The sequence below is a fragment of the Cicer arietinum genome, chromosome 8 (genome assembly GCF_000331145.2).
Source record: "Cicer arietinum cultivar CDC Frontier isolate Library 1 chromosome 8, Cicar.CDCFrontier_v2.0, whole genome shotgun sequence".
In the NCBI taxonomy this organism is placed as follows: domain Eukaryota; kingdom Viridiplantae; phylum Streptophyta; class Magnoliopsida; order Fabales; family Fabaceae; genus Cicer; species Cicer arietinum.
In genome coordinates this window covers 1,681,438-1,697,062 of record NC_021167.2, presented here as the reverse complement: position 1 = coordinate 1,697,062, position 15,625 = coordinate 1,681,438, and the positions used below count along the sequence as shown (strand labels likewise).

The 15,625-nt window shown below is 25.2% G+C and overlaps 2 protein-coding genes and 1 non-coding gene across 3 annotated transcripts; all 3 read right to left on the bottom strand.

Moving 5' to 3' along the window:
* Positions 1–5,418: 5,418 nt before the first annotated feature.
* TRNAT-UGU (transfer RNA threonine (anticodon UGU)) lies at positions 5,419–5,490 on the bottom strand. Its single transcript has one exon. It is a non-coding gene; the product is annotated as a tRNA-Thr (tRNA).
* A 4,508-nt stretch (positions 5,491–9,998) lies between these two features.
* Positions 9,999–11,555, bottom strand: LOC101493593 (uncharacterized). The gene is made up of 4 exons (XM_004511509.4): positions 10,935–11,555; positions 10,721–10,864; positions 10,508–10,636; positions 9,999–10,423 (listed from the first exon to the last, which is right to left on the bottom strand). The coding sequence occupies exons 1-4, from the start codon at positions 11,403–11,405 to the stop codon at positions 10,382–10,384; spliced, it is 786 nt and encodes a 261-aa protein (XP_004511566.1). The 5' UTR covers positions 11,406–11,555; the 3' UTR covers positions 9,999–10,381.
* Positions 11,556–14,289: 2,734 nt separating this feature from the next.
* Positions 14,290–14,862, bottom strand: LOC101492941 (brassinosteroid-responsive RING protein 1). Its single transcript, XM_004511508.4, has one exon. The coding sequence runs from the start codon at positions 14,752–14,754 to the stop codon at positions 14,389–14,391; it is 366 nt and encodes a 121-aa protein (XP_004511565.1). The 5' UTR covers positions 14,755–14,862; the 3' UTR covers positions 14,290–14,388.
* Positions 14,863–15,625: the final 763 nt, after the last annotated feature.

Below are 15,625 nucleotides of genomic sequence, written 5' to 3'. Positions count from 1 at the left end.
ACATATTATCAAATTCAATCCACGATTCACACCAAAACACATCAATTCATTTCACCACAAAATTCAACCATACACATATCAAATTTCATAAGCATTGATTATAAACACGTCAAATACGAAGAACACAATCATCACAACATACCCCTCAAACACATCAAATCTCATTTCCTCAAAATCATACGATAACATTAAGTAAACAAGACATTAAGAGATTCCCCATTCTTAATACTCATTTAAATTAAACGATTTTCAAAACAAACATTAAGTAAACGTAGACATTAAGAGATTCTTCATTCTTAATACTCGTTTAACTCAAATGGTTTTCAAATTTCACTCAAAACAAACTCAAACATATTATCAAATTCAATCCACGATCCACACCAAAACACATCAATTCATTTCTCCACAAAAATCCAACCATACACATATCAAATTTCATCAGTATTAATTAAGAACACGTCAAATACGACGAATACAAATCAACACAATGCACCACTCGAACACAACAAGTTTCATTTACTCAAAATCATACATAAATGAGTTTAAATTCATTTTCCACGAAACATTCATCAATATAACCAAAACCTAACTCTAAGATTTTACCCATAAAGCCTTAGATTCATTTTCCCCCAAATCAACACTTCAACCCTAACAAATTCCTTTCCACACAACCACAGATAAGTCCCTAAATGCAAACTAAAAGTTTGGAAGGAGCTCTTACCTTCACGTTAGCTTTAACGTGCGATTAAGGAAACGCGAGTAAATCCGGTAAAATCTCCGCTCGCAACGCCGCTTCCAAAGTTGGTTCCCTAGCACCGTAGCGTGGTAGTGAGCAACTTTCCCTTCTATCTCTTCGTGAAATGAAGCTTAGATCTAGATGAAACGAGGAGGTTTGTGTTTGACGGTTTTGAAATCCCTAACTCCGTTTTTGAATCCGAGAAGGAGGAAGGAGTTGGGAACTTGATCTTTCTCACTCACTAGCCTTGGGTTTCAATTCTCGAACTTAAAGGAAGCAAAGAAAACGAAAAATGGAGGAAAGAGGGAGATGGGTTCACGCGACAGAGGAAGAAGATGAATTTAGATTTCTTTCTTTCCTTCTCTTTTCCTTTCTTTATTTTTCCTTCCTTTCTATTTCTTTTCTTTCTTCTTTTTCATTTCCCTCCAAACATATATCCATTAACAAATATCTCAAAATATCTAGATATTTATTAAAATTACCATTTCACCCATAACGCATTAAATTCTTCGTAAAAGATTCACCGCAGTTAATTTAATTTATTCATCGACGAGTAATTCTAATCGGCATCAAAATATCTTTTTGATCATATAAACTCCAAAATAATAATAACTTTGGCTAAAAAGCCTCCGAGCCAATATCCAAAATACACAAAAATACATAAAGTATACTTTAAAATTATGGGTCTTACAGGCTACATGATTGAAATTTAATTTGAAAAACTTTACCTCAAATTCTTTCATGACATATGTTCTTTTTTGTTATTTAGTTGGAATACTTTAATTTTTTGTTACTCTATTTTCTTTTTAAAAATATAATTTTTTTTTTGTTTTAATTTGTTCCTAAAATTATTTATATATTTTTTTATAATTATTTTGCTTATTGTGGTGCTTATATTTTAAATTTTAAAAATTTGATAGAAATTGAAGGATTGGTCTCATTCCTCCTGATATAAGAAAAAAATGCACTTTGGTAATTTAAAATTAAAATTCAGTCACAAGTTAGGTAAAATTTATCAAGGATTGTCCAACTTAAGATTAAACTTGAATACTACTGTTTGAAAAATTAATTTTAAATTGAGAATTTTACATTTAGTTTAGTATAAATCTACGTGTAATGAATTTAAAAAAAATGATATTAAAAACCCAATTTAGTACAACATTAAGTTCAAATTAAAAAAACTCAATATTATTGTAATACATTTAATTTAAATTTTAAAATATTTAAAAATATATTTTTTATTTTAGTTTCTTTTTATATTAAAATATTTAAAATATATTTATTTTACTTTTATTTTTTAATAATATTTTAAATATTTAAATTTATTACATTTGTAATATTATTTAATATTTATTTTATTTATAAATTAAAATATTTAAAATAAATGTTTTCTTTTATTTATAAATTAAGATATTTAAAACTAAAATTTAAAATATTTAGATAAATATTTTAAATTTGTTTATTTTACTTTAATATTTTAATATATTAAAAAAATTGATTACAAAAGTAATGACTTGTATATTATTTATCAAAGTCACAAATATGAGATAAGTGTCACATTATTAATAAGAGTGACAATAATAAAAATGATGGTGACCAAAAACATCCCATTAATAAGTTAACAGATGAGTAAAAAATTAGTTCTAGAATTATAAAAATTTATTCTGGACAAAATAAAAACATAAAAAATGTATTTAAGCGTTCAAATATACTATCATTTGATATGCATCACGAGAATTTAAACTCATTTATTATTCATGTATTAAATATGAGTGTTTGAGATGTATATTTCATGTGAGTATGACTATTATATGTTAAAAATACTAATTGATTGTAAATTTTAACTCATATTACATTGATATATTTTGTATTTATTATCTATCACATAACTAATTTTTTTTATTTAATAATGGTATAAAATTTACTAATTTCATTAGATTTCTTACAAATTAAACATTTATGTTATTATATTTGAAAATTAACTTCAAATAAACTATATTTAGTTTAATCGTATGTTAGAATTAATAGTAACAAATTTTTAATTCATAGATCTATTTTAAAATTAAGTTTTTTTGGTTATAATTTTATTTAAAATTTTAATTATAAAAACAATTTATTTAATTATTGATGTCAAAATTAAATAGATAAATATACTACAATTAATAATATCACATTAATATTATTAAATAAAATATTAACAGTATCATAAATCTTTTTTATATCATCATCTAGTTTTCTAAAACTTACACATATCTATCACTAACAAATTAATTTGATTTCATTAAATAATGAATTGATTACATATAATTTAAAATATTTCTATAAAATAATAATAACATGATAAGAGTAAAAACTTTTATTTAATAAATTGATTACATTTAATTGAAAATATTTCTATAAAATAACATATAATAATAATAATAATAATAATAATAATAATAATAATAATAATAATAATAATAATAATAATAATAATAAAGTAAAAAAACTTTTATCTAACTAATGTCATTTTAACCGAATTTTTTCAACGTGACATATAGAGTATTGGACATAAATCACCTTGCATCGTCTCCATCTTAGACCTATAAATTGTATTCCAATATGTCAGAATGGTTTTATGTGTTATAATAACTTATCACAAATTATTATAGTGTTTTATATTAAAATATTCAGATATCATGATTCATTAGTATTGTTCTCCAAAACAATTAACAATATACAATTTATAATGTTATACATTATAAATTTACAATTTACAATATAAATATATATATATATATATATATATATATATATATATATATATCTATATATATATATCTATATATATATATATTTACATTTTACATGATAATAATATTATACATCAGACATAATAATATACAATTTACACGATTTACATTTTATTACTAATTTATAATTATATAATTGATGCTTTACTATTGATTTATATAAGTACTATTTATAAAATTTTGATATATATAATTTATTTCTAGAATCTCAAATTTCATTTGTATAATATATTTTCTCAACAATTATATTAGATTATTAATAGTAGATATTTTAATACTTTTTAAGATGATTTAATTTCATAACTAAGTACTTTGTTAGAATATATTTTAAGCGTGGTTATCTATTTTTTAATTTGATGTTAATTTAAATATTTATATCTATATGATAAACAAAGTTTATTTGTTTTATTTTTAGATAAAGAAGAAATTAATATTTTTCCTAAATAATTTTTTATAATCTTAAAAAAAATTGAGAATATCTTTTCAAGGATAAAAAATTAAATATTTTGTCAAAAAAAAATTATGAATTTTTTTTTCAAAAACAAAATTTTAAAAAAAATACTGTTTATAAATATAACCGGTTCAATAAAATCAAATTATGTATTTTTAGTGAGGGACGTGTACTTTTGACAACGTATATATTTAATAACCTACTAAATAATGTTATATTATTAGTAATGTTTAATTCGTGCTGACAATAATTTAAGTCATTTGAGGTTTTTATAAAAAAAAGTTTATTTAATAAAAAGTCTACAAAAAATATTACTTAATAAAAAATTCTCATCTTTTAATATTTTTAAATTTAAAACATATATTTTTTTAAAAAATTTAATATTATTTTAACAATATTAAATCAATTAAAAAGAGATATTGTATTATATTAATTATATTAATTTAATAATATTATATTAAAATTTAGAAAATTTACTTTAGATCTTCTAATAATTCGCTCGACATGTGTTTGGACTGATGTAAAATTACCTAAAATAAAATTGACTTTTATTATAACAATTTATAAAATTACCTAAAATAAAATTATCAACATAAAAATACAGCAAAATCAAAATATTAACATTTTATTTACGCTCTATCATATTACATCAAAATACTAACCTTTTTATTTACGCTCTACCATAGTACGGTGTAATAAGTCAATATATTTTATGTATGTTGATATTAAATTATTTGTGGCATACATTTTAATATCCTTGGTTGTTTTAATTTAATAGACGGCATAGTAATACTTTCTTGTTGAGTTAGGGTTGCATAAAGTTTTTCAATCAATTATTTTTTTTGATGAGAAGGAAATTAAATTATGAAATTAAACTACAGAGATACCCACATCACACCATACACCATAATAATATTGAAGATAGAAATTACAAAATTAATTCAAAAGGTTGAGACTCTCGTTAGCTTAATCATATTAACTATAATATAACGTTTTATAAAAATCTTCATTACCACTAAGTCACTCTACAATTTAATATTACTAGTAATATATTTATTATATATATCACATATTATAAACAAACATTCAGGTAGGTATATACTTATGTTTACCGATAAGAAAGTTTTAGAGTGGTCGTAGCCTCTCCTATCATACCTAAACTCCACCCATAATTTAGCCACACGTGAAAGAACTCTAATAATATTCAACTTGATCAATGCCATTTGAGTATAATCACTTATATATACTGATGCTAAAAAATTTATTCCAATGATCTAGTTTTATCAGATTATTTCAAAAATCATAACGTGTTCACAGTCTCTTAATATATGCATAGTTCATATATATACCATGCGAAAAATAAAATTATACAAATTTTTTGAAAAAAGAAATTAGAACTTTTTTGGAAAAAAATTTCAAACAAAAATTTGAGCAAGTTGTGCCCTCACGCAGGATCGAACTACGGACCTTCAGTTTACAAGACTGACGCTCTACCACTGAGCTATAAGGGCCACTTGTTAGAATTGATGTAACAGAATGTTATCATGATAATATAAATTTTGGTTGTTAATTTGGGTGACTATGATATATTAGCAACAAAAAAAAATTATAATTTTTTTCTATAATTTATTTTTTTTAATTTTTTCGGAATTTTTTTATTATTTGTATTTTTAGATCAAAATTTTCAAAAAAAGAAATTGAATTTTTTTATTTATATTTTTGATAAAAAAGAATCTCAATTTTTTTTTAGAAAAATCTTTAAGACAAAGTTGGTTTTTTTTCCAAACCAAATTCTTATACGAGAAAAATAATTCGAAATTTTGTAACAAAAAACTTTTTTCATAAAAAAATTGAGATTTTGTGTATTATTTTTTGAAAATTGATTATGGATATCACCGATTGCAAAAATTGGTTTTGTAAAATTGAATCTAATTATATAGATTGATTATAAAAAAGCAATTATGATAAAATGATTTTAATTTAGATGTTAGATTGATTACATTGAAATAGTGTATCAACAACCCTAGTACTAAAGTTAGTTTTCTGCATAATTACTTCGCTAAGCAGAAAACTATTCATTTTAATATTTGCGGCCATTAATGAATCACTTGTTTCTTAGTTGATGCAATGATGCTATTAATATTTTTTGTGTTTGTTTCTTTTTAATCGGGTAATAGTCTCTAAATTATTTGTTTGAAAAATTAATCTGACAAGTTATATAATAACAATTTAATTTATATATAAGAAAAGTATAAAGAATTTTTAGATTTTTAGTCAATCACAATTATTAAATTATTAATAATATTTTACTTTTATTATAAATACTTATAAAATTATTTACATAATAATTGTTCATGATTTACCAATTTTATAAAATATTTTAACGTGATAATGCATAAAAATAAAATTATATGTATATTAATTTTTAAATTTGAGGACTCACTAAATATTCAAAACCAAATTTTCCAAAATGAAAGTTTATTCAACCAACTAATTATGAAAAGTCGTTTTGCAGTGTTTTTTTTTTCTCTTTCTTTCCTTCTTTTCAAAGCTGTTTTTCAATAAGATGAATATTATAAACATATTATCTAACACATATAGTTTAACATACTTTTTTTTAATTGAAATTTATTTACGTGATATCCAATTGTGTGTGTGGGTTACGTTTAATTTTAGTGAAACTCATGAATTTCAATAAACAAAAGAGAGTTTATTGAAAAATATCTATTAGAAATTTGACTTCTAAAACACTCTCAATTAATTTGTTCTCTTATCACATAAATTATATTTTCAAGTTCATTAAGTAAGGTAAATCCCATTTACTTGTTGAGAAATCCTTTCCACTTCACTTAAAAACCAGAGTCTAGAAGTTTGAAGAATCGATATGAATAAGATTCTATGCCAAAAGCAAGAAACATATGTCCTTAATTCTTATGCAACTCACTCGTCAATTTTCCAATTAAAATATTGAGCAAAAATAACGATTCAATTCAACTAACTGAACCTAATACCAATTAAGATATTTAGTAATACTTGGTAAAAAAGAGAAAATATATGGAAGGATAAAGATGAAAAATAGGAATAAAAAACTATCGCAGTCAAGAATCATCATTAATAGAATTATTTTTTAAATATTAGTAGTTTTTTTTATACAATTAGTACTTTTTTTTATTCAATTAATAGTTACTAAAAAAGAAACTCATGCATACTACCTAAAATCCAAAGCAATGTTATTTGGTTACAAAATAATAGTTTTTTACTTTTATAGAAATAGAGTTTTTCCACTAAAGTTTTGGTGTTCACCACATTGTCTTGCATAAATTCCACATTGGTAAGTTTTAAATATAAAGTATGAAATATTTGATATAAAATGAAGTGCGTATAATATTAAAATTTAAATCAAACTATTTTGACATGATTTAGGTCTTCAATACAAAATGATTCTATCTTTTTCAAAACGGGAACCATTTGCAAAATGAAATGATGAATTGACCTGCCTATTAGGCTTAGAGATTAAAAGGGTAACTCTAAAGTTTTGCACCCATTTTTCTCTCTAGGAGGTCTCTAGAGTTTTGTTAATGGGAACAATATATTCGTCTTCTAACAATATATTGGTAGTTTTAGTATTAATTTTAATTTGCTAGGTTGTGTTGGTCAAAAGTGGAGTTTGGAATCATTTTGTGCTTCATATATGATAAATTATAATATTAACATTATTTTATTTACTGCCATTAAGTGCATTATTCCCCTTCAATTTTAATCACATTCTCATCATCATAATAAGAATCTAATTACTTTGCCATTAATCACTTAATTCTGTTTCTTTTCTTGGTTTCAATTGTTTATTTTAATTGGGTGAATATATGAATTGCAAAATATGTCTTTTCATCTAAAGTATAGGTGATGATGATTATACAAAAAGAATCATGCAGGAAAGATGCAAATCTTGATAAGGACTATGAAAATGGATATTATCAAAATTGAACTTTACAATCACAAGCATCTCTTTGTGACACCTTATTGTTTAAGAAGATAATATTTTAAGAATTATGTTTTCTTTCTCATCCTTCAAATAGACTCAACTTCTTTCCATTTTTCACATATTAATAAATATAGTAATAATATTGTCTTTGTGATTTTGAACATTGCTGCCAAAGTGGCAGCTATACACATGGTACTTCACTTTATGCTATCTTTCTGATAATATATAGCATAAAGTTCAATGACACATTTTTTTAGTTTGTCTTTGTGAACTTATGGGTGAAATTATAAATTTGTGACTCTTAAACAATTTATTGGTGTTTTACATTTAAAGTTGGTTAATCAGCAGGATACTACTAAAGTCAGATTATTAATTACTATTAAGTGCTAATGCTAGTACTAATAATGAAGGATTTGACAACACAAAAATGTGTGATTAACCGTCCTTTATCCTTGGAATTTATTTGACCAACTTTTGTTGTAATTAAAAACAGAGAAGTTCCACTCAACAATACTATACTTTCCACTTCAGTAGTAAACGAATGATTACTTTTAGTTAATGCTTCTTTTTTCTTTTTATGCCCCCTAAACTTAGGGTAGTGAAGCCTTTTCTTTAGTTACTACTAATATTCAAGGATTAATTATTAATGTAAACGCAATTTTAAAAGGAAAATAGCATCCCACTGAACCATCCTATATCCTATATATGTATGGCAGTCAAATTGTACACTTGCAATTAAATTATTAATGTTTTCAATTTCGGCTTCTCAATTCTCATTCTCATTCATTCAAGCTTACCTCAATTATGTTGTAAAAGTAATTATGAAGTTTTTAATTACCTTAATATTGTTAGGAGTCTTTTTGTGTTGCTCTATAAATAAATAAATGATATGTAGTTTAACAATAATGATAGAATCTTTCAATTCACAAAGAAAAAGATAGAATCTTTCGTACATTTAGAAAGTATAAAGTAAACGGAAATGATAAAAAAGATTATAGCGTAGAAGTGATGGCAAAAAAGTCATAGTTTTAGAGGTTTCCCTATGCAACTATAATAAGCGATCTTGTGTCACTGCGATGATATTTATTTTTTTATTTTATAAAAAATGATAAATTTTATTATAATTAATTTATAATTGTGTGATATTATTTTGAATTTATCGATTGAATTAGAATTTAAAAAGGAAAGGAAGTTAGGATTTCATTAGAATACAATTACTGAATAATGACGTAGGCAAAATTTTATTAGGGGCAGATTTAACTTAAACTTCTTTAATATCTCAATCCAACCACTTGATTATTTACTTGTTTGAAATGTTGTTAATGACCACAACTCTATTTATTTAACATGATCGGTCTTAATATTTTGAGTTCATATGTGAACGGGGAAGTTAGTGTCCCTCTGCATTTTTCATTGCAAAATTATAATAATCTATTTATTGTCGTGGTTTTTATTTTAAAAAAAATTAATAAGTTTTTTTATATAAAACTCAAAGTATGAATTTTTTAATCTATCTTATAAATAGTGGATTAGTAAAAAATTAATTTAGAAAAAGTTCTCCTAAAAGAAGCAATAGTAACTAAAATATGTAATATTATTTTATAAGTTATGTACATATTTGAAAATTAATTAAATAGTGAATACATCTATAATCATATTTTAGTTTTCAAACAATATTTTACCATCAAAACTACAAAAAATATGATGTTATAGACGAGTTTCAAGATATTTTCAATATAATTTCAAATTTCTATTATAAAATGATGATATATATAAGGTTTTTAATATTGAACAAAAATTTAAATACTTTCATGTGTGTTTATATTGCTCAAGGTTTTTATTAGGAGAGTCCATTGTTTCATCTATAACACATAAAAATTAATTAACCATGGTATTTCTTTTCGGTAACAAATTTTGACATAAATCTTCAAACATTTTTAATAGGATAATTCGTCTAAGCTCATTATTTGCTTGAACCTTGGTTTGCTTTGTGTCTCAACAAAAAAGAGAAAAAAATGAATTATGCCAAGACAAGAGTGAAAAGTCTCCAATGATCCACTTTATTACACTTCATTCTTTAAAAGATTATTTAAGCAGAAAAAAATTACATGATTATATGGAACATGTTACATGGCTATATACACTAATACATAAAAAACTAGTGATAGATAGAAAAGAGAAATCGAAATGAAACACAAGTAAGCAAAATCTAATAGAGGCAGATTCCAACCACCAACTTATGTTTGACCTACAAATTAATAATACACGATGATGATGACTTTATTCATCACTGAATTGAAAAATGTTCAAATCGAAACGCCTTTTGTTTTTTCTTTTGCCTTATCTTTTCATTTCAGATCAGATCAAAACTCCAAACTAAGTCACTGCATTGAGAAATTCAAATCGTCATTTTGTTAAATTCAAAGGAGATACTCGTCATTTAACCCTTCAATGAGATCAACCTGAATAAAAAAAACAACAGAAATATCATCAACACATTCAAGTAAATAATAATGTAAATTAAGATCCAATATATAAAATCTTACCCAGAACTCTTGTTGGTATTCATCTATTTTTGAAGATTGAGGTTTTGGAATGTCGTTGGTTTCGTCGTTACGTGCGAATCTGCCACGTATGCGTGTTCGATTGTCGGCTAGTGTTTTTCGGCATGCATACTGTAGTCATACCACACAGTTCAAACAATAAAAACAACCACATTTTGATAAATATAAATTAATAATAATTCTATTTTTATTTACCTTAATAATCTTGTTGAACTTCCTCTGGCTTCTCTTTGCTCTGTATTTTGAGATTTTTTCTTTTCTTTCTTCCGCACTATAACGCCCTACTTTGAAATTTGCTTCCTCCGTTTGAGACTCATGTGTTACTATTGTTTTCATATTCTGATCAATAAACAAACAATAAGAATTAACATAACAACCTTTGAAAACATGAAAGTGATTGAATTTGAACCTGCAAATCTCCTGCACTACATGCTCTTCTCATTTGTCCAGAGAAGAAACTATTTTCAGGGGAGTTGAATTCATGCCATTGAAAATCTGGGGAATCCATGAGGGTGTTATGGTAATTAGCTTCAAAGGGAAAATCAGGTTTGTCATGAAAATTGTTACAGCTATAACTCCTCCTTTGCATTAACTTGGAAGCACTTTGATCAGTTTCATCACCACTACAACTGTGAGAAAGAAAGTGGTGTTTGTTGGGGTAATCTTCAACACTCATTTGGCAATATTCCTCTGTTTTCACTCTAGACTCATCCAAAGCAGAGGAATTTGTTAGGGGTAGTATATGGTTGTTGGTTGGGGAAGAAGAAGAAGAAGAAAAAGAAAAGAAACAAGAGGAAAAAGGGTCGAGAGAATTGTTGAAATCCTCTTGAACAACATCAATGAAATTGAAAGGGTAAGAAATATCAATATCAGAAGACATTGTAACAGAATTCAAACTATAATTGATCTCTTCCTTAATGCACTGCAATTGAATTAATGAGTTTGGGTGTGATTTTATTTAATGGAAAGCGTGGAGCAACAAGACAATTCCAAACTCAATACCAACTCTTCTCTGTCTTTTTCTCTTGAATGGCGCACCACAGAAAGAGACACTCATTGTGTTTGTCTATGCTGCTATGCTTATGCTATTTAAACAAGTCAATTTTCCAAATTTTGCCTTTTTTTTCTTTATTGTTTTTTTTAAACTCTCAAGTTGCCTCTTGCCTCATGGGTTATATTTTTATTATAATTATTGTTATATTATGAGATTTCTATAATATAGGAATCTAAATAGACCATATAAAGTTAAAATCAAAAGGTGATGCTAGGACATTTGATGATTCCATGATCATAGAAATAAAAAATTAAATACACAAATTTTAATAATTTTTTAATCTAATATTTCTATATTTAGATTTTTAAGAAATGTACTTGTTAACATATTAAAAATAAAATATGATAGTAAAAGTTAGAGTGCAGGTAGTGAATACACTGTATAGACATCTACATTTTAGAATTCACGTTTATAATATAATATAGTTATGATTAAATAGCACATGTAATCTCTTAATTTAATTTACGTTTTAGTTTTTTATGTTTTTTTTTTTCGATTTAGTAATTTATTTTAATTTTAAGTAATAATTTGATCTTTTATGTTTTAAAATATCAATTATGTTATCCTTTTTTTTACAAAAATTCATCAAAATTTTTAAACAAAACTCATAAAATTAATGTAAATTTCATTAAATTCATAACTTAAATATTTAAATAAACTCATATTTTCATTCTTTATTTGATGAATTTGATGTTGTTGAAGATGAAAATACCAATTTAGTTGAATATTTGAGTTATATATTTAATAAAATTTGCGTTATATTTATATTGAAGATGATTATTAATTTTATTTATTTTGTTTAAAATTTTTGATGAATTTTGTAAAGAAAATGATATCATTGTTGACATTTTAAAACATAAAAGATTAAATTGTCACTTAAAATTAAAATAAGGGAAAAAAAAAAGATAAATGACTAAAACGTTAACTGAAATTAAGTTAAGAGACCACATGTACTATTTAGCCCATAGCTATTTTTACAAATTTAACATTTGTGTATTAGATAATTTAATAAATGAACACTAAATAATTAAATTTATTGAATAATTTAATAAATGAACATGTAAATAATTAAATCTATTACTTAAATATATATATTTATATGATTAGTAAGTAGATGTACAGATTAAGGAGTTGTGATTATGTAAAGTATCTAAGTGAGCCATGGTCTCTTACTATTATTGACACTTCATAAAAGAAATAATGACATAGTATAGATTTGAACATAAAGTAAAAATAAAAGTTAAATATATTAATTTATGATCACCCTTTTTTAAAAAGTTTATATTGTATTACGAAGATTAATTCTGTTTATGTAACTTGTTGTAATTACTAATTTGACTTAGTTGTGAGAGGGAAAAAAATGAGAAAAAACACAATTTATCTTAGTACAATTATCATTTCATAATTAAGCAAGTAATCGCCTATCAAAAACCTAGCAATTTGCCATAGTCCAACGATTAATTGTACAACCTAACTATATATTTTTATGCTAATTACATATATAAAATACCACTAAAGTCTATACAAGTAATTGGTGCACATTGTATAAGAGTATTGTAATTTACAGTCTCCGATTATTGTTTTCTGCCAAAACAGTCCAAGGATAAATTATAAATTTGTAAAATGTTTATCTCTCATACATGCACCCATGAATATTGTAAAGGTGCATAGTGTAATTCCATTTTTTATTCATTTTTGTGTCCGTGCACATGCTAAGCCTTGATGCGGTGATTATTTGGGTGTTTATTTTATCTTTTATGTCTTTGGAGAAAAATGTAGAGTGATTTTTGATAAAAATGGACTAAAATATGAGGGAGGGTGATATTTAAAATGGAGGAAAAATGAATATGAGATAAAACAAAAAGAGAGATAAAGACAAATGTAAAGAAAAGTAAAAAAGTGAAAGTTAGATGATTTTTAGCATTTATTTTGTGCTTGAAGATTAAAAGATCTACATTTATTTTGTGCTTGAAAATTAAATGGTTTACAGAAGAACGACTTCTAAGATTGTAAATATTTGAAATTTTAGTGAATTCAACTAATATAAATTTGATAATTATTCATCTAATCTTCTATATTTTTATTAAAATCTAACTTCCAATAGTATATAATAGTACAAATTTAATAATTATTCATTCGATCTTCTATATTTTTATTAAATTTTAACTTCTAATAGTATATTTGATAGCGAGTGATCAAACACTAAGAGAACAATTTTTTATGGATTTATGTGACGATATACATTTGATTAAGTTGTATATATTCTGGTAAAGAAAAGAAGTTTTACATATTGAAGCGATTGGCTGAAAAGCCACTAACATTAGTCTAATAGTGAAAATTTGGATTGTATATATGCACGAAATTGTAGGTTCAAACTTCATCGCCTTTATTAGTGCAATATAAATTTAAGTTAGTATAATCATACAAATTTATTTTTTAAACTAAAACTTATTTCTTCTTTAACCACAAATTGAATGAGGTTTATACGACAACTTAAATTTATTATTATATTATTTTTGAATTTTTATCTGATAATTTTATTATTTTAGTTCTGCAGATTATGTTGGATCCAGGAATCTTAAACATAATGATTTTAAGATGGACTCTCAGAGTATTATACTTTCTAATTAATTATAGACATATTTTTTTCACTACAATCTTATACTGCTAAAATCAAGAGTTTACAAAAGAAACTAAAATCAGGAAAAAATAGAAAAGGCAATGATGCTAATTTAATTTTATGGATCATTGTTTAAGAAAAAGCGAAATATATTATATGTACAGAGGAAAGAAAAGAAGGAGAAAAAAACTAGAAAGGTATCTTGCATGTGATGGATTGGGTAGGATTAGGAAGTAAGAAGGGTGTACGACACAAAGGGCATGTCTTGTGATCGTAACCCATCCAACGGTCAAGGCAGGTTCTGTGAAAAATGTGACGGCAGTTTGTGAGCCGTCGGATCTCATCCTCTGGTTTGAAATCGTAGAGGCAGACGGAACAGGGGCTATGAGGAGAGCAGTCTACAACCGACAGTTTCAAGTCGGAGAAGTTTACCACAGAAAGTATTTCAATGTCCGAATTGAGACTCAGGATGGTAACGAGTTTTCTGATCAAACCCAATACGGTAAGGAGATGTACAAACACCTTTGGCAACACTATCTCTGTAGGAAACCCCATTGATAGCTCTTCACTCTTCTTTCAAATCTTAGTTCACCACTCACTGCTTTATGTCTTTGTTTAAGTACAAGATGCTCGATCAATACAAAGACAGAGTGAGCACCAATGTCTCTCTCATAATGCACTATATAGATTGCAAGGTGTGGACTGGAGTGACATGTGGAAACTGAGAAAACGTGGCATCAACGCAAAGCCAAAGAGGACACGTGGCGCATATGTAACAAGATGTGTGTTTGGTTTGGCCACCACCAACCGGGCATCAGAAAACGGCAATGATCCTATTGCCAATTTCCTCTGACACACTGTCTGATGAGGCCAAGACACCATTTGGTCCACATTCATTGTTCTTCAAATTATTCATATTCACACCCCCTCTTTCACCATTTCCTATATACCTCCACTCTCACCTAGTCCCCACTCATCGACCATCATCTTTGTTTTTGTCTCATTCTTTGTCTAACCTCTGTGACTCGAATCCCTATCCGAATCACAACATCACGTTACACCTACACTTTCCTCTTTTCTTTACTTTGGTTTTTTTTTTTTCAATGTTGTGAAAGAATTTGTATAGGAAATAGGAAAAAAAATCTTATTTTCGTTTGTATATATTTCATTTGAAATAAAACATAAAAACAATATATTTCATTTTAAAATTAGTTTTATCATTTAATTATTATTATTATTTTTATTTTTATTTTATTATAGAGTAGTATGTTTTATTAAAAAAATTTAACAGGCCAGCTAAGTCCAACTAGGATGACTTTAACTTGGATTTCTTAATTTGGTTATATCTTGTGATTAGTATCTAGTTAGTCAGTTTGGTTATTTTAAGTTAATTAAAAAACTAGTTTTGTTTGCTGTTGGTGCCAAA

Coding starts and splice junctions, on each gene's coding strand:
- LOC101492941 (XM_004511508.4), bottom strand. CDS start 14,754: ATGGGGTTTCCTACAGAGATAGTGTTGCCAAAGGTGTTTGTACATCTC.
- LOC101493593 (XM_004511509.4), bottom strand. CDS start 11,405: ATGTCTTCTGATATTGATATTTCTTACCCTTTCAATTTCATTGATGTT. Junction 10,865..10,934: donor GTAGTGCAGGAGATTTGCAG/GTTCAAATTCAA, acceptor TTTATTGATCAG/AATATGAAAACAATAGTAAC. Junction 10,637..10,720: donor AGTTCAACAAGATTATTAAG/GTAAATAAAAAT, acceptor GTATGACTACAG/TATGCATGCCGAAAAACACT.